General features: G+C 41.6%; 1 protein-coding gene across 4 annotated transcripts in view; it reads right to left on the bottom strand.

The window, feature by feature from the left end:
- Positions 1 to 8,278: 8,278 nt before the first annotated feature.
- Positions 8,279 to 20,383, bottom strand: part of plekhj1 (pleckstrin homology domain containing, family J member 1) — a 37,003-nt gene continuing 24,898 nt past the window's right edge. For 2 of the 4 annotated variants that reach the window (XM_068016333.1, XM_068016332.1), the window contains 3 exons: positions 19,886 to 19,976; positions 19,215 to 19,278; positions 8,279 to 13,720 (listed from right to left, as the gene is read on the bottom strand). In XM_068016333.1, coding sequence (XP_067872434.1) covers positions 13,376 to 13,720; positions 19,215 to 19,278; positions 19,886 to 19,976 — 500 coding nt within the window. In that variant the 3' untranslated portion in view covers positions 8,279 to 13,375. Of the gene's footprint in view, positions 13,721 to 17,511; positions 17,604 to 19,214; positions 19,279 to 19,885; positions 19,977 to 20,383 lie in introns of all 4 variants that reach the window. The other 2 variants (XM_068016334.1, XM_068016335.1) reach the window with 2 other exon arrangements.

Below are 20,383 nucleotides of genomic sequence, written 5' to 3' on the forward strand. Positions count from 1 at the left end.
TTCTAAATATAAAATGTTGTGTATTAATTGGAAAAAATGTATTTTAGGAACTACAAAACTTGTAAAAAATTTCAACGCAACATAGCTGTTTTTAAGGGGAAGATGAAGTCACCATTACACGTGCTATTGCACAGCTTTCGTGTCTAATCCGCTCTATTCCAAATTATTTTCATTGCAGATGCAATTGTGCCACACTTGTAATTCTGTACAGTACAGTAATCATTCTGAATGTGTTCTTATATTTTTGTTTACCACTGTTTTACTGTATCTAATTAGTAGACCTAATAGAGATATCCTGTGCAGGAAGCTCCAATCATTGGGTGAAGGATTAAAATATAAATACAAATGGAAGAGGCCACTTGGCTGATCCCAACTCCTCCATCGAGAAGAAAAAATAAACAGGCCTTCCCTTCACCCCCCCCCCCCCCCCCCCCCAATGCTTGCAACTTCGCACCCAAGGGTTCTGCCTTCACTACCTCACCTGGATGTTTATAACCAAGTGTTGATCACTTTGTATACTAAACCTCAGAGCATTAGTGCTAAATTTGCTTTTCACTATTTGAACTTGTGACCCCATCTTATCATTGTGTAAATTGTGGTTTTCAGTCTTAAATAATTTCCATACAATTTACTATCTGATGTACCTCAGGCCTGTTCTTGTCTGTCTCTGAAGATCCCAAGAATGTCCAATCTTTCCTCCTAATTCATCAGTCTTGTGACACTGAGGATCAACTTTATAGCTCTTCTCTGCGCCACTTCCAGGGTTTTCATAGAACAGCACAGTAGAGGCCCTTCGGCCCACGATGTTGTGCCGAAACTTTAACCTACTCTAAGATCAAACTAACTACCTACCCTTCATTCTACTATCATCCATGTACCTATCCAAGAGTCGCTTAAATGTCCCTAATGTATCTGCTTCTACCACCACCGCTGGCAGTGCATTCCACGCACCCACCACTCTCTGTGTAAAGAACCTACCTCTGACATCTCCCCGAAACCTTCCTCCAATCACCTTAAAATTATGCCCCCTGGTGATGGCCCTTTCCACCCTGGGAAAAAGTCTCTGGCTATCCACTCTATCTATGCCTCTCATCATCTTGTACCCCTCTATCAAGTCACCTCTCATCCTTCTTCACTCCAATGAGAAAAGCCCAAGCTCCCTCAATCTTTCTTCGTAAGACATGCCCTCCAGTCCAGGCAGCATCCTGGTAAATCTCCTCTGCACCCTCTCTAAAGCTTCCACATCCTTCCTGTAATGAGGCGACCAGAACTGAACACAATATTCCAAGTGTGGTCGAACCAGGGCCTTATAGAGCTGCAGCATAACCTCGCGGCTCTTAAACTCAATCCCCCTGTTAATGAAAGCCAACACATCATATGCCTTCTTAGCAACCCTGTCAACTTTGAGCGATCTATGGACATGGACCCCAAGATCCCTCTGTTCCTCCACACTACCAAGAATCCTGTCTTTAAGCCTATATTCCGCATTCAAATTCGACCTTCCAAAATGAATCACTTCACACATTTCCAGGTTGAATTCCATCTGCCACTTCTCAGCCCAGCTCTGCATCCCGTCAATGTCCCGTTGCAACCTACAACAGCCTTCCACACCATCCACAACTCCAGCAACCTTCGTGTCATCGGCAAACTTGCTAACTCAGCCTTCCACTTCCTTATCCAAGTCATTTATAAAAATCACAAAGAGCAGAGGTCCCAGAACAGATCCCTGCGGAACACCACTGGTCACCGAGCTCCAGGCTGAATACTTTCCATCTACTACTACCCTCTGTCTTCTATGGGCTAGCCAATTTTGTATCCAGACAGCCAACTTCCCCTGTATCCCATGCCTCCTCACTTTCTGAATGAGCCTACCATGGGGAACCTTATCAAACGCCTTGCTAAAATCCATATACACCACATCCACTGCTCTTCCTTCATCAATGTGTTTTGTCACATCTTCAAAGAATTCAATAAGGCTTGTGAGGCATGACCTGCCCCTCACAAAGCCATGCTGACTGTCTCTAATCAAACCATGCTTTTCCAAATAATCATAAATCCTGTCTCTCAGAATCCTCTCCAATAATTTGCCCACTACTGACGTAAGACTGACTGGTCTATAATTCCCAGGGTTATCCCTATTCCCTTTCTTGAACAAGAGAACAACATTTGCCACCCTCCAATCATCCGGTACTACTCCAGTGGACAGTGAGGATGCAAAGATCATCGCTAAAGGCGCAGCAATCTCTTTCCTCGCTTCCCGTAATATCCTTGGGTATATCCCATCTGGCCCCGGGGACTTATCTGCTCTCATATCATTCAAAATTTCCAGCACATCCTCCCTCTTCACCTCAACCTGTTTGAGCATATCAGCCTGTTCCACGCTGTCCTCACAAACGACCAGGTCCCTCTCACTAGTGAATACTGAAGCAAAGTATTCATTTAGGACCTCCCCTACCACCTCCGACTCCAGGCACAAGTTCCCCCCACTATCCCTGATTGGCCCTACCCTCACTCTGGCCATCCTCTTGTTCTTCACATAAGTGTAGAACACCTTGGGATTTTCCTTAATCCTACCCGCCAAGACTTTTTCATGTCCCCTGCTAGCTCTCCTAAGTCTATTCTTCAGTTCCTTGCTGGCTACCTTGTAACCCTCTAGAGCCCTGTCTGATCCTTGCTTCCTCAACCTTAAGTAAGCTTCCTTCTTCCTCTTGACTGGCTGTTCCACATCTCTTGTCATCCAAGGTTTCTCCACCCTACCATCCCTTCCTTGCCTCATTGGGACAAACCTATCCAGCAGTCGCAGCAAGTGTTCCCTAAACAACCTCCACATTTCTGTCGTGCATTTCCCTGAAAACATCTGTTCCCAGTTTATGCTCCCCAGGTCTTGCCTAATAGCATTGTAATTCCCCCTCCCCCAATTAAATATTTTCCCATCCCGTCTGCTCCTGTCCCTCTCCATGACTATAGTAAAGGTCAGGGAGTTGTGATCACTATCACCGAAATGCTCTCCCACCGATAGATCTGCCACCTGGCCTGGTTCTTTGCCAAGCACCAAGTCCAACATAGCCTCCCCTCTAGTCGGCCTATCTACATATTGAGTCAGGAAACCTTCCTGGACACACCTGACAAAAACTGCTCCATCCAAATTATTTGCACTAAGGAGGTTCCAATCAATATTAGGGAAGTTGAAGTCACCCATGACAACAACCCTGTTACTTCTGCACCTTTCCAAAATCTGCCTCCCAATCTGTTCCTCCATGTCTCTGTTGCTATTGGGGGGTCTATAGAAAACTCCCAACAAAGTGACTGATCCTTTCCTGTTTCTGACTTCCACCCATAACGACTCAGTAGACAAACCCTGCTCGATGACCTCCCTTTCTGCAGCTGTGATACTATCCCTGATTAGCAATGCCACTCCCCCACCTCTTTTACCTCCCTCCCTATTCCTTTTGAAACATCTAAACCCCGGAACATCCAGCATCCATTCCTGCCCCTGTGATATCCACATCTCCGTAATGGCCACAACATCATAGCTCCAAGTACTGATCCATGCTCTAAGTTCATCACCCTTATTTCTGACACTTCTTGCGTTAAAATAGACGCACTTCAACCCATCATACTGGCTGCAACTTTGTCATGTCAATTGTCTAACCTTCCTCACAGACTTTCTGCACTCGGTATCTGCCTGTTCAACAGCTACCCCATCCACTGATCCTTAGCTCCGGTTCCCATCCCCCTGCCAAACTAGTTTAAACCCTCCCGAAGAGCTCTAGCAAACCTCCCACCCAGGATATTGGTGCCCCTCCAGTTCAGATGCAACCCGTCCTTCTTGTACAGGTCCCACCTTCCCCAGAAGGTATCCCAATGATCCAATTATCTGAATCCCTCCCTCCTACACCAGTTCTGTAGCCACGTGTTCAGCTGCACTCGCTCCCTGTTTCTAGCCTCACTAGCACGTGGCACCGGTAACAATCCTGAGATTACTCTGCTCGTCCTGCCTTTCAGCTTCCTATATTCGCTTTTCAGGTCCTCATCCCTTTTCCTAGCTATATCATTGGTACCGATATGTACCACGACCTCTGGCTGCTCCCCCTCCCTTGTGACTCATTGACCAAAACTGGACACCAATATTCAATGTGTGGGCTAGTTTAAATATCTTCCCCACTAATAGTATTCCTCTTATTTAGTCTTCAGACTACTAGAAAAGATTGGATGTCCACCAAAGCTACTAAGTATCATCACCTCATTCCATGACAATATGAAAGGCACAATTCAACATGGTGGCTCCTCATCAGAGCCCTTTCCGATCCTGAGTGGCGTGAAACAGGGCTGTGTTCTTGCACCCACGCTTTTTGTGATTTTCTTCTCCCTGCTGCTTTCACATGCGTTCAAGTCCTCTGCAGAAGGAATTTTCCTCCACACAAGATCGGGGCAGGTTGTTCAACCTTGCCCGTCTAAGAGCGAAGTCCAAAGTACGGAAAGTCCTCATCAGGGAACTCCTCTTTGCTGACGATGCTGCTTTAACATCTCACACTGAAGAGTGCCTACAGAGTCTTCTCGACATGCTCCGCTATTCAATAAGATCATAGCTGATCTTAGGCTTCAATTTCACTTTTGTGCCCTTGATTCCCTGAGAGACCAAAAATCTGTGTTTCCGAGCTTTATATGTATTCAACAATGGAGCATCCACAAACCTCTGGGATAGAGAATTCCAAAGATTCACAACCCTTTTGAGTGAAGTAATTTCTCCTCATCTCAGTCCTAAAAGATTGGCCTCTTATCCTGAGACTGTGTCCCTGGGTTTTAGATTCCCCGACCAGTGGAAACAATCTCTGTGTCTACCCTATCCAGCCCCTTTAGAATTTTTGTATGTTTCAATGAGATCGCCTGTCATTCTTCTGAACTCCAGAGCATATAGGCCCAATTTACTCAGCCTCTCATAATAGGACAACCCCCTCATCCCAAGGACCAATTTAGTGAACCTTCGCTGTACCGCCTCCAGTGCAAGTATATCTTTAAATGTGGAGCCCAAAGTGGGCACAGTACTCCAGATGTGGTCTCACCAAAACCCTGTACAATTGCGGCAAGGCTTCTTTATTCCTGTACTCCAATCCCCTTGTACTAAAGGCCAAAATGCAATTTGCCTTGCTAATTGCTTGCTGTACATGCTAACATTCTTGTACAAGCACACCCTAGTCTCTTTAAATATCAACACTTACAAGTTTCACACCTTTTAAAACTTGGCATCCTCCTTGCAGGCTGGGTGGGGTACTCCTGATTGGGCACCTTGTGCTTCATGGAGGGGCCCCCCCTCCCAATACCCCCTCGCCTCGCCAGAGCCCAGCCAATTGTCCCCCGTGAGACCCCAAAACTTGCCTCTTCGGGGGCCAATGTTCACAATTCTACTGTTGGCTGGTGCAGTCCCAGCAGTGCTCACCACTCCCAGTGGTGCTGCTGGGACTGAGAGCTGCTGGCTTGCTGATTGGCCAGCCGCTTTTGGATGCAGGACGTCCTGCCTCAGAGAGGTGGAAGTTTCCCCCCCACCCCCAATGTCCAATTAGGGGCCTGGGGAATGTAAAATTCTGGTGTGGTTCCCCAGGCCCGGCAGTTTGTAAAGACAGTTGGAGAAAACTTGCCAAGGAAGCAACACACAGCTCAGTCTGTTCCAGTTCTTTGAAAAAGCCTGCCACTTTTCCATTTCTTGAGAAGCAAGTGCACGAAACTGCTTGAAACCCCTGTTACTGCATTTTCCCTGGAAAGCCTGCCCAAGCAGATCTTCAACATCGCCTGTGAACAACTGTTCTAGGAAGATCCCAGTGACAGCCATCTATATTTGGGACGCCAAACCAGAAAAGGACTTCTGACATCTTTTCATATTTTTTTCAAGAATTAGCAGGTATTTTGGTCAATGTATTCTCTTTTGGTTTTTTTTGTAACCGAGCTCTTAAGTTTGTATGCTCTGTCCCTTCCTGCCATACTCTGATTGTCATTTCCCTTATTGCTATCTTGCCTATCACATCCTCCCTCACTTGATCCCTCGCCCCCACTATTAGTTTAAACCCTCTCTACTGCCCCAGTTATATGATTTGCAAGAACACTGGTCCCTTAATGGTTCATTTGAAGACCAGCCCATACTCCCTATGCAGAACCTCTTTCCTAGTCCTGTCTATGTCATTGGTACCCATGTGGACCATAACAACTGGATCCTCCCCCTCCCACTGCTAGTTCCTCCCCAGTCCTGAAAAAATGTCCTGATCTCTGGCACCAGGTAGACAACACAGCCTTCTGGACTCTCGCTCTTGGCTGCAGAGAATGGTGTCTATTTCTCCTGACTATACTATCTCTTACTACCACTACATTATTATTTACTCCTCCTGCTTGAACGGCTTCCGGTGGCATGGTCAGTTTGCTCATCCACCCTGCAGCCCTCGCTCTCATCCATACAAGCGGAAAGAACCTCAAATCTGTTGGAAAATTGCAAGGACTGAGGTGCCTCCACTTCTGCCTTCTCAATCCCCTTACTTGCAGTGTCCTGTCCCTGACCACTGATCAAATCAGATGAACCTTCTAGAACAAAGTGTCTGGGTAACTTTCCCCCTCCCTGATGCATGGCAGTGTCAGTAGTTCGGCCTCCATCTCATTAACTCTGAGCTGAAGCTCCTCAAGCTGCAGACACTTTGTGCAGATGTGTTTGCCATGGATCACACTAGCGTCAACCAGCTCCCACATCTGGAGCTGCAGCGCATCACCTGTCCTGCCATATTTATAATAATTAATTTATTTTTCATAATTTATAATTAATAAATCTCGCTACCACTAAGCCTCGCTAATAGTAAGTTTTACTGCTGCTCATAAACCTTACTAATAAATCACCTGAGTCTCAGAAGATTCTTCTTATTTCAATTAATGTTATACTAACCCAATTAAAATTCCTTAGTTTAGATAAGAGAAAAAGGCTCACCAATCACCTACCTTCTTTCATTCCAGAGCAGTGGTCGCAAATGCCGTCTTTAGCATGAGCTGTAACCAGAAGCCATCATTCCTCAGGTGAATGTAAAAGATCCCATGGCTCTATTTTGAAGAAGAGCAGGGGTGTTCTCCCTGGTGTTTTGGCCTTTTAACTAACATCACTAAAATAGATTAATTGGCCATATCACATTACTGTTTGGTGGAACCTTGCTGTATCCAAATTGGCAGCTGCATTTCCTACAACAGGGACTACCTTTCAAAAGTACTTCATTGGCTGTAAAGTGCTTTGGGTAACTCGAGAATTCTTTCTCCTACCTCCACTCATGCGCTACTACCCAAGATGAGCAGTGATAATGGTGACGTTACTAACTTCTAAGGTCATGCACTTTGCTACTTGTTTTCCTTATAAGTACCACTGGAAACCTGGTTGCAGCATTTTCTTTTTCAGGCTGACAGTAAGCTGCCAATGTTGGCTTTTGCCAGTTGCCTCTAATGCTACAATGCGGGTGCATTGGATATGCAGTTGTTGCTGCAGGTAATGGCCTCCAGAAGTCCACCTTCTTGAATTCTTGGCTGGACTAACTTTGTAGTTGAATATCATTGAAGAATTTGTAATGTAGGAAATAGTCATTCTTTGATGGCTATTGGGACTGACAAGTTTGTACATCCAGGCCAGGGCTAAGGAAATTGATTGAAACCTTTTGTGCGATGTACTGTACTGGCAGAAGTGGTTTCTTTTAGTGTTAAACCAAGGTCCCATTTTCCCTTCTGATGGATGTAAAAGATACCATGACACTATTCAAAGAGTAAGCCAGTTCTCCTCAGTGTCCTGGCCAATATTTATCATTCAACCAAAATCTCTCAGATTTTCTGGCATTACCTCTTCACCGTTTGTGGGACCTTGCTGAGTTCAAATTGGCTGTTGAATTTCTATACCTTAAGATAGTGGATAAACTTCAAAAGTACAGTCGTTGTGATCGGTGCTGTGTAAATATCAAGCTATTTAAAGAGCTTGTAATCTTTTCCAATAACCACACCACATCTCAAATTGAGACCCATGTCTTTCACTCTGTTGTGTTGACTCGAGATGTGGTTATTGGAAAAGATTACAAGCTCTTTAAATAGCTTGATATTTACACAGCACCTATCACAACCACTGTACTTTTGAAGTTTATCCACTATTTTAAGGTATAGTGATCCTTGACCCTAAAAACAGCAAATTGTTTACTGGAGTAATATGTAGGATATTGCACTGTTATTTTTCACCTAGATTAACAGAAGACCATAAATATAGGTTGAATTAGTGCCCAGATTTATTTACAAAATGAATGATTCACAGAAGCAAAGCTCCAGCCATAATACTAAACCGAACAAGTGATGAGACTGATACCGATCAAGCAACAGCTTGAAATGTCACTCTTGCTGTTGTGCATTGCACCAATTGTATACTAGTGCTCTTGATTGAAATGCTGACCATTCAAAAGATGGTTGTTTTAGACTGTTGAAGTTGAGCAGATTCTTTCAAGATTGGAATACAACAGAATCTCACCCTGTCATAACTTCTTTGTAAATAATAGGATAATTGCTTGGGATTGTCAGTTGCCAGCTACAGTTTTCCTGCAACATCAAACTATTTCATAACCTGACACTCATGCAGATTCTTTAAGTTTTTCAGCAAATAAAATTACAGTTACATAGACTAAGTTCATATAGTTAATATCACAATTACTGCAAGACTGTCATAGACTCACTGTTGACGCCTTGCAGATTTTCATTAGCATTTAAACACTTTTTCCTTACCCTGAGGATAATCTTTTTGACTAATTTTTGATCAATGAATTAATATTGAAGGGTACATGAAGGACAGGAAGCTAGGAAAAGGTGGAGGGCTGGCTCTTTTAATTAAAGATGGTATTAGCATAATAGAGACGGATGACCCAAGTTCAGGAAACCAAGAGGTAAAAGTGGTTTGGGTCCAGATGAGAAATGATAATGGCAAGAAGTCACTAGTGGGAGTGGTGTACAGGCCCCCTAACTGTAACCACATAGTAACATGGGGTATAAAGAAAGAAATAATGAGAGCTTGTCAGAAAGGGGGATTTTAATCTACATTTTGACTGGAAGAATCAGATGGGCAAAGGTAGCCTAGATGAGTTTGAAGAATGTTTTCAGGATAGTTTCTTAGAACACGTTCTAGAGCCAACCAGAGAGCAGGCTATATTAGACCTGGTACTATGCAATGAGATAGGATTAATACATGACCTCATAGTGAAGGCACCCCTAGGCAGCAGTGATCATAATATGATTGAATTTTACATTCAGTTTGAGGGAGATTTGAGGTCCAAGATTCATTTTAAACTTTAAGGGCAATTATGAGGGCATGAAAGCAGAGCTAGCTAAAGTGAACTGGCAAATCAGGTTAAGGGAGAGGTTAATAAAGATGCAGTGGCAGACATTTAAGGGGATATTTCAGAATACACAGAATAGATACATTCCAACGAGAAAGAAAAATTCCAAGGGGAGGACCCACCATCCGTGGTTAACTAAAAAAGTTAACGAAAAGGCATATAATTATTGCTCAAAGATGGGTGGCAAATCAGAGGATTGGACAGAACATAGAAAAATAATGACAAAGATTAATGAAGGAAAAATTAGAGTAGAAGAGAAGGCTAGCTAGGAATATAACATTTATAGAATCTCTTACTACTTAAAAATGGAGTTAACAAAGTGAGTGTTGGTCCTATAGAAAGTAAGTCTGGGTAATTAATAATGGATAATGAGATGGCAGGTGAATTGAAAAGGTAGTTTGCATCAGTCTTCACCATAGAGGATACAAGAAACATCCCAGAAATAGCTGTAAATCAGGAAATGGAAGGGAGCGAGAAACACAAGAAAATTACAATCACCAGGGAAGGGGTATTGAGCAAATTGTTGGAGCTGCTGACTGACAAGTCTCCGGGTCCTGATGGACTTCATCCTAGGGTCTTAAAGGAAGTGGCTAGTGAGATAGTTGATGCGTTGGTTTTAATTTTCCAAAATTCTCTAGATTTGGGAAGGTTCCATTAGATTGGACAATAGCAAAAGTAACTCCTTTATGCAAATACAAAAACACAAAGATATGTAGGAAGCTAAGTTGTGAAGAGGACAGAAGGAGGTTACAAAGGGATATAGATCGGTTAAATGAGTGGGCAAAGATCTGGCAAATGGAGTATAATGTGGGAAATTGTCCATTTTGGCAGGCATAAAAATAGAAGCATATTATCTAAATGGTGAGAGATTGCAGAGCTCTGAGATGCAGAGGGATTTGCGTGTCCTAGTGCATGAATCACAAAAGGTTACAGGAAAGCGAATAGAATGTTATCATTTATTGCAAAGGGAATTGAATACAAAAGTAGGGAGTTTATGCAACAGTTGTACAGGGCATTGGTGAGACCACATCTGGAGTACTGTGTACAGTATTGGTTTGCTTATTTAAGGAAGGATGCAAATATGTTGGAAGCAGTTCAGAGGTTTATTAGATTAATACCTGGAATGGGCAGGTTGTCTCATGAGGAAAGGTTGGACAGGTTAGGCTTGTATCCGCTGGAGTAAGAGGCGACTTGATCGAAACATACAAGATCCTGAGGGATCTTGACAGGGTAGATGTAGAAAGGATGTTTCCGCTTGTGGGAGAATCTAGATCTAGGCGTCTCTGTTTTAAAATAAGGGGTCGCCCATTTAAGATGGAGATGAGAAATTTCTGAATGTCGTGAATCTTTGGAACGCTCTTCCTCAAAAGACAGTGGAAGCAGAGTCTTTGAATATTTTTAGGACAGAGGTAGATAGATTCTTGATAAGCAAGGGGGTGAAGGTTAATGGGGGTAAGCGGGTATGTGGAGTTGAGGTTACAATCAGATCAGCCATGATCTTGTTGAATGACGGAGAAGGTTCGAGGGGCTCAGTGGCCTACTGCTCCTACTTTGTATGTTGTTTAGTGAAAGCAGAAATTCAGGAAGGTTCAGGGAGATGGAGAATTCTCATTGATCACGCCTGAATCATGACCTGCTATTTAAGGGAAGCAGCATGAAACTTGCCTAGCAGTTGTCAAAACCCAAGTCAGTAAGATCCTGGAGGTCTCTGATTGCAGGCTGAAGCAGAGAATGTGAAGCAGAGTTGGCCAAGGCTGGCTAGCAAAGTCTCTTCCAAATAAGTGGCTGAATTTCAGATTTATGGAAGTTGAGTAAAAACAGTTAGGTGGGATGTCAAACCCATGTCTGTTGGGGTTTTACGCCCAAAGGCTTTCAAAATTGCCAAGATCCTTTTAAAATTAATCTTTGTAAATAGATATCAACTATCCCTAATGGTCCCTGAAAACAACTGTTCCTTAATCCAGTCATCAATGCAAGAAATCAAAAAAAAAAATTTCAAAATACAAGAGGTCTATCACCATTTTAAATAGAAAAGATAGGTTCATATTTTGAGATACCCTGCTGAAAATATAGGAAGAGCAGGGAAAAAAATGTTGGAGGCAATCAGACAAAAGCCTAAGTTCTATAAGCTCACAACAAAGCCATTAAATACTTTTTATTGATGCACAATGGGATATGGTGAGATAAGCCATTGAGGAATAGTAAATTTGGATTGCGTTTTCCAGTACAGTATGAGGTATAAATGCAGATACTTAAATAATCTCTTCCCCTTCACTTAATTTCTGAATTTTAAACATTCTTTTACACTGGCACTGAAAGTAGTTAATCAGTTGCACTGCAAAAAAAAATAAACTGCTTGATCTGTATAGGTTGTTGAATGCAAAACTTTATGGAATTTAGTAATTCAGTTTTAATTTAAGCCTTTTGCTGCTGCTGTAACTGCCAGAAAATGCATCTATTATGACCAAAGTTCTACCCACACCCCAACAAATAGAAAATCAATTTGGTGTGGGTTCATCAGCCTTTACGTAGACAGATTCTCATTCAATGACAAAACAACTTTTATTTATATAGCACCTTTAATATAAAACATCCCAAGGTGATTCACAGGCACATTAAACAAAATATAACACCAAACCACATAGGAGATATCTGACCAACCTTTGGCCTAAAAGGTAGGTTTTAAGGAGTGTCTTAAAGGAGGATAGAGGTGGAAAGTTTTAGGGAGTGAATTCCAAAGCTTAGGGCCAGGCAGCTGAAGGCACTGCCGCTAATGGTGGAACAATTAAAATTAGGGATACGCAGGGGGAGCACAGAGTTGCACGGCTGGCAGAGATTAGAGAGATAGGGAGGGGTGAGGGCATGGAGGGATTTGAAAATGTGAGAATTTTAAAATAGAGGCATTGCTTAACCAGGACCCACTGTAGATCAGTGAGCACAGAGGTAATGGGTGAATGAGATTTGCTGCAACTTAGGACATGGGCACCAGATTGTTGGACGACTGTAAATTTACAGAGGGTAGAAGGTGGGAGGCTGGCCAGGGGTGCATTAGACTAGTCAAGGCTAGAGGTAACAAAGACATGGATGAGGGTTTCAGCAGCAGATGAGCTGAGGCAGGGGCAGAGTCAGGCAATGTTACGGAGATGGAAATAGGTGGTCTTAGCGATGGCAAAATTCTGACACAAACAAAATGCTGCAAATACTCAGGACAGGCAGCATCAATGAAGAGAAAAAGAGTTAACATTTCAGGTCAATGACCTTTCATCAGAACTGGAAGATGCTCGAGATAAACAGCTTTTAAGCAAAGGCAGGGGAAAAGGAGTTTATGGAAAGAAAGAACAAAAGGAAAAAGGTCTGAGAGGGTGGAGGGCAGGGGTGATTAAATGGCAAATGGGATAATAATGGGACAAGGAAAGAAATGATGGGTCCAAAGGAGGGTTCTCATTCTGGTTGGACTGATTATTTTGTCTTGCATTTTAAGTATACCTCTATTAATAATGCATATAGGTGTTGGTGATTGGGGAAAAAAAAAACTACCATAGCAGTGGGTTAGGTCCTCTCGCCAGTGCTTTTATACTTGGGTAATTTAATATTTTTCAGAAAGCTTTATTTAGCAAAGTTGATTTTAGGGACAGGGGAATGAAGATTATTGGTGCCACACTTGTTGATTGGGATGCACAGTCCATTTTTCAGTATTTTTGTAGCATTTTTTCATAGAAAAATCATACATAAAAATGAAAGCTTTGTTTAACTTTACAACATTGGAATTTGATTCCAGTGGAATTTCATTTCAACAAAAGCTTTTACATTATGGCAGTGCAGAGCACAAATGTACAAGTGAGGTTCAAAGGTTACAAAACTAATTACACATGCAAATTTAAAATTATATTTACAGTCATGGTCACTTAGCTACAAAGGCAGGTCCCACTTCCCTAGTAGAATTGTTTATGTAGTATTTATGTACATACACTATCCTTACAAGAATCTTCAATCCACAATTATTTTCTATTGTATAACGAGATCTTTAGACAGTGATGCTTTATACCAAACACAACTGTTGGGTAGTTCACAGTCAGAGTCCATTGGCAACTGCATGTAATTTCAGATAAATCCAACAAAAGCATTTGGCTACAATCATCAATTGTTTCTAAAATTGGTACAAAAACATAAATAGCATCTAATTTAAAGCACATTTTTAAAAAACTATAAAACACTGCATTACATTCACTCAGACCCCCATGAATAAGAACACCACAGTTCACATGTGCTTTTAAAAAAAAAAACAAATGCTGGAAATCAAAAAAATAGAAACTACTTGAAAAGCACACAAGGTCCAGCAGAATCTGTAAAGAAAAAAAAAAGAACAGTTTAATGTTTGTGTCCTTTGTCGGAACTCTTATGTTCCATAAGAATATACTTCAGCTTTACGACGACTGTCAGTTACAAACAGAAGCAGAGGTGAGGGAATTTTCCATTCATATAGTTCACCTATCCATGCAAGCCCACGTTACCCCATCACAGTATGCAACTGCTTCTGGAATTATTCAAGTTTCGTATCCACTGCCTCACCCAGAAGGGAATTCTGGATATCTATGGCTTTCTACATGAAGTACTTACAACTGTTTTGAACTTACTTTTAACCAATTTGTATCTACAGCACCTTGTCCAGTATTCAAGGTTCAACTTTCAAATGTCCTTTGAATTAATCTCTCACATTCCAGTGTCTTATATATGTCTACACAATACCGCCCCAGCCACCCTGCTTTCAAACCAGAAGTTGTTTTAAGTTTTTCAAACCTGTCTTCTTCACCAGGTCCTCTGACAATTAGATGAGCTCAGAGTCCTAAATGTTTCCTTTGTGTCTTGGAGACTAGAACGGAATACACTACTCAAGGTGTTGGGTGACCACTGCACTACAGTTTCATGACGGTCCCAGACTTGTCAGGGTAGAAATTAGTATGCATTGTGCCTGTTATTTTGGGGTTAGAACAGGCAAAATGCATATTAATTTAGCAGTGGGAAGACTTGCACAGGAACACAGCCCACTGCTAAATACATCAGGCCCCTTTTTTTGGCATCCCAGACACCTGTCTAAAAAGGTAAAAGCAAAATACTGCAGCTGCTGGAAATCTGAAATAAAAACAAGAAATGCTGGAACCACTCAGCAGGTCTGGCAGCATCTGTGGAAAGAGAAGCAGAGTTAACGTTTCAGGTCAGTTCCGAAGAAGGGTCGCTGACCCGAAACGTTAACTCTGCTTCTCTTTCCACAGACGCTGCCAGACCTGCTGAGTGGTTCCAGCATTTCTTGTTTTTATACCTGTCTGAAGGTGTTGGGCCCATTGCATGTGCAAGGGGCCTAACGCCTACTGAAGTTGCTAAAATTAGTTTATAATGAACAGAGCAAGTGCCAGGCCTGACTGGTCAATGTGGGGTCAACAAAAAGATAATTTCCTCTGCCCCCTAAACCTTTTGTTTGAAAAAAAAACACCTTTGTGGAGTCAGGAGTACTCGCCTGTCTCCACAGTTATTGCGATCGTTGCACTCCCCCCATCATCACATACCTGGGTATCCCAAAACTGTTTTTTCCCATTAGGTGAGCCGCATGTGGATGTGCAACAGGCACTGGCAGCTCAATGCTAATGTGCAAAAGAAACCCAGGCCAATTCCTGGTAATCCTTGAGCCTCTCTGTTCTGCTCTTACATTAACGAGTCAAACAGGCTCAGATAGAAACCTACCCCATACTCTGCGGATTAAGTAATATATCTCATCATGGTGAACTTTGACAGTTGTTGGGACATGCTAAGTGTTGAGTAGCCTATTACACCCAACTCTTTTACCCTCTGTCCTAGGTAGTTCACCCATTTATTGAATAAATAAGCCTCTCATTTCTTTCTTCCAGAGTGTATTACTTGTCTATGTTGAACTTCATCTGTCCAAGTTAGCCTGCTTATAAATTGTGCCTAGGTCATTCTCCAGTTCCTTGGCTTTCGCAACAACAGCCTACGAGTTCAGGAAAATTTGACTGAATTACTTCGCATTTCTGAATCCAGATTGTTTCTACAGATTTGTAAGTGAACTGATTCCTGGGACACTCCACTTAGTTCATCTCCTTAGCTAGACATCACTCACCTCAAAAATGATCCAATTTTCTCTCTTTTAGCTAATTTCTTATCCACATCTAGACTTCACCACTGCCTTAAGCTTGTTTATGCAACTATTCATGCGTAACTGAACTAGTATTTTGCCTACTGAATCATTAGTTTAAGAATTACATACATGTAAAAAAAAAAATCCACAATCATTTTCAGGAACTTATACTGTCTGAACATGTCAGAATAGATCATTGGAACAAGCCATTAACTGCATAACTGCTGGTCAGGTGGTGACTGATCTACATTGGCCAGAGATTAAACTGCTACAATTGATCCACAAATAAAACATGGTCAGGCAGTTGTGGCTTCAACATCTTTAAAAGGTGTGAGAAAATGATAACCAAAGACATCTAACCAACAGAAAACAGACAGTCGGGATAAATGGGTCTTTTTCTGGTTGACAAGATGTAACTAGTGGGGTGCCACAGGGTTCGGTCCTTGGGCCCCAACTATTTACAAACTATATTAATGACTTGGATGCAGGGATAGAAGGTACTATAGCCAAATTTTCAGATGACACTAAAATAGGTGGGATAGTAAGTTTTTTATTTTTTATTTTAGAGATACAGCACTGAAACAGGCCCTTCGGGGCCCACCAAGTCTGTGCCGACCAACAACCACCCATTTATACTAACCCTACAGTAATCCCATATTCCCTACCACCTACCTACACTAGGGGCAATTTACAACAGCCAATTTACCTATCACCTGCAAGTCTTTGGCTGTGGCAAGAAACCAGAGCACCCGGCGAAAATCCACGCAGTCACAGGGAGAACTTGCAAACTCCGCACAGGCAGTACCCAGAATCGAACCCAGGTCCTTGGAGCTGTGAGGCTGCGGTGCTAACCACTGCGCCGCCCTAAGTTGTAATAAAGAAATAAGAAATTTACAAATGGATATGGATAGGTTAGGTGAATGGGCCAAAATTTGGCAGATGGAGTTTAACAGGGATAAGTGTGAGGTTATCCATTTTGGTCGGAAGAATAGAAAGGCAAATTATCTAAATAGAGAGAAACTTCAGAGTGCTTCAGTGCAGAGGGATCTGGGTGTCCTCACGCATGAATCGCAGAAAGCTAGCATGCAGGTACAGCAGATCATAAGGCAGGCAAATGGAATTTTGGCATTTATTGCTAAAGGAATAGAATATAAAAGTAGGGAAGTGTTGCTGCAATTGTACAAGGCATTAGTGAAACCGCACCTGGAGTATTGCATACAGTTTTGGTCCCTTTACTTGAGGAGGGATGTAGTTACATTGGAGGCAGTTCAGAAAAGGTTCACTAGATTGATTCCAGAGATGAGGGGTTTGTCTTATGAAGAGAGATTGAGCAGTTTAGGTCTTTACTCTCTACAGTTTAGAAGAATGAGAGGAGATCTAATTGAGGTATACAAGATGATTAAGGGGATTGACAAAGTAGACGGAGAGGATGTTTCCTCTTGTGGGGCAATCTAGAACGAGAGGTCATAGTTTTAGGATAAGGGGTAGCAGATTTAAAACAGAGATGAGGACAAATTACTTCTCTCAAAGGGTCGCAAGTCTGTGGAATTCACTACCCCAGAGAGCGGTGGATGCCGCAACATTGAGTAAATTTAAGGAGGAGATAGACAGATTTTTAATTAGTAATGGGTTGAAGGGTTATGGAGAACAGGCAGGAAAGTGGAATTGAGGCCGAGATGAGATCAGCCATGACCGTATTAAATGGCGGAGCATGCTCGAGGGGCTGAATTGCCTACTCCTGCTCCTAGTTCTTATGTTCTTATAATACATCCCTACAATGCTGGCTTTGAATGGTTCACAAAAGGTACCTGATAGTGCTTGCAACTTAATTCACAAAGGTATTGGTTGAGGATGGGGAGGGGAGGTGAGGGAGTGGGTGCCACTTTTCACCTATTATTGCCACAATGAAGCTTCAACATATCTGTAGCTTTTACTATAAACCTATTAAAAAGTACAGGAAAACTGATATAAAAAAAATGTAGTTACCAATCAGAAAATACTACACCTTTAATCTACAGCATCTGCGATCTGGTTTGAAATCTAGTTTCTTCTGAAATTCCATACTGCTCCAGTGGATCCTGCAGACACAGTACAGGAACAATCATATTGAGGTGCTACACTACAGTATTTTAATTTTTCAGAAAATAGTCCTGCAAGGGATATTTTACTTTTTTTTGGGGGGGGGGGGGGCAGTGAGGATGCAGTGGAGTTGCAGGATATTTAACCCAAGTTGATTTTTTAAAAAATTCTTTACTGCTGACAGCTTGAAAATACTTTGTGGTGCAGCAGGTATACTAAATTAAAACTAGAGGTTTTTATTTATGTAAATTTTCCTTCTTGACAGATCTGACTTATGCTGAGTACAGTACCACAGGCACCAGCAGTTCCCGATCACTTGTGCAAATGTTCATTCTTATGTGCATGTCAAGACATTTTGACAGTCAGAAAATTGTGGCAAAGGAAAAATCAAACCCAAGTCTGATCTTGTTCTCATGGATCAGTGTTTTATAATTGAGATTAGGGAAACTGACTGATTTTTAGTCTCTCTAGCCCGGAAGCATCAAGATCCATTGTGGTATCTCGACTCTTACCAGGCCAAGGTCAGTTAAGTCTTCAATGATGACTGATTCAAACTGGGACCTTACTGGTCTATATGGTTCCAACAATTTCACTGGAGGAGTTCTTTATCCAAGTACTTGCTGGGATTTTCTGCACAGCTACATATTTCACAATATAAAGTTGAGGAAATAAATTGCCAGTGTGACTGCTTGACAAGCTGTAGACATTTAAATTTCTTAATAATGTGTCTCAGGAGGCATCAAGGAAAATACAAAAGGCATGGATAAAAAAATACTTTTGGGTGAGGGAGAAAGTGAGAGCACTAACCATACAAGTTATTTTGGGAGTGAACTGCAGGGGTAAAACAGGGAGAAACACCTTTCTAATGGGGTGCATAACATTTATAGTTCTAAAAGCTACCAAATCTACCAGTCAAGAAGGCTGAGCCACAGTGTACAGGACTTGACCTTGTGACAGGCCTGGAGCAGACTGTTGGGGATGGGAAGAGGCTACAGATGCATCATTCATGTGTATGAGGCTTAAAGAGTGGCAGCGTAGCTTCCAACACACTGACTGGAGGGGAGGAATTTCAGAAGACGAGTATGGGAAAAGGTGCTTTTGTCTTCAAATACTCAAGTTTCCACCCCCACCCTCCCACCAAAACACCAAGAAATGAGAGTTCAAAGAGCCGGAACAGACATGATGAGCAAAATGGCTTCCTTCTGTGCTGTAAACTTCTATTATTCAAGTTGCAGTTGGAGATCTTGCTGTCCTGATTTAGGATTTATTCATCTATGAGGCAAAATTGCTGCACACAACCCTTTCAAACTTCCAGATCTATTAAATTCTTAATAGGACATGCCAGCAAGAAATCAAAGAGCAAACAAAATTGTTGCCTAGGCTTTGTGGAACAAATTGCTGGTGCTCTCCGATTGTATGAGGCATATAAAAAAAAAAATCAGTGCACGAGCGAATACTTGAATCTTGCAGTTTACCAAGGTAAAGGGTGAAGAAAGGCCAGAATTAAAAATCTTCCTCATTTAGGTATCTTAGACTGTACTTTTCAGTGCTGTGAGATCAACAGACTTTGAATAATGAATCATATATTTTGAAAAGTAAAGAACACTCACTTTTCCAGTTATTTTTTTAATCTCGTGTCGGTAAAATATTAAACTTTTCCGCATGTACTCATAGCTGCAAAACAGAACAATTAAAATCTACAAAAGCAAAACATTTGAGATTCAAACAGGTAGTCAATTCCTATTCTGTGTTTTATTCCTAAGGTGTTATTTTCACTGTCAAAACATGGAAATGATTGCTAATCGATTGCAGTTAAGAAAACCATAATTCTGTATAAAAGGTACAAAACTTTTTCTTAAATAGTGTTGCTACTGAAATATAAAAGTGTGTTTTATAAAGAATCCTCCACCCACCCAAGAATTTCTCATCTCTCCTGGAGTCAACAATATTCAGAATAGCAAACCATAGCTGACTTCTCTCTTGTTCACAGACTCGGTGACCCTTGCTGATAGAGGTCAAACTTAGAACTTTCTGCGTGGTTCAGTACCAAATCAGGCAGAAGAACCACCTGCTCCACAAATTCAATTTAAGCAACTTGAAAATTAGTCAGCCTCCCCAAATATGAATTTAGATTGTGTGTGGAGCATCTTTTGTAAAGAAAACTGTGGGTTATTTACTGAATAGCTCTATAAAAATATATAAATACCCAGTACTCTAACAACTTTACCTAGTGAGTATAAAAAAAGGTGATGGCAAATGGAAAATGATTATCTTCACATACCTGGCTTTTGTTAAGGCTTCAATCCATGCTTCACATTCATCTCTATTTTCACACACAAATGAATATTTTCTTTCTGGTTCATCCACAAATACTGCAATCAAATTGCAAAATCAACTACATCAGAATTAAATTAAAATATGCAGTTTCTTTGAATATATTCATTACCCTTCAAACAATATGGTACAGCAAAAATATTCATCAGGTAATATGAGTTGCTGCTTAATTCAGATTTTTCTTCAGTTGATCAAGGTATATTAGTTTTACTCTACCGGCTGGAGATACTGGCTATAGCAAAGGTTACTGATTGAGGGATCTGTTTTCCAACTGAATGGAGTAATACTAGCATTCCTCAAACATTTTATTTTCCTCTAGTTGTCCTGCTTCAACTGGATTCCTCTCTACCTAGGACAACAGGTTGGATTGGACCACACACCATTACAATCATCACTAGACAGTAGATGTGCTTCTTTGTATTTTTTCCTCCCAAGACAGAACTGT

The sequence above is a fragment of the Heterodontus francisci genome, chromosome 36, assembly GCF_036365525.1.
Source record: "Heterodontus francisci isolate sHetFra1 chromosome 36, sHetFra1.hap1, whole genome shotgun sequence".
NCBI lineage: Eukaryota > Metazoa > Chordata > Chondrichthyes > Heterodontiformes > Heterodontidae > Heterodontus > Heterodontus francisci.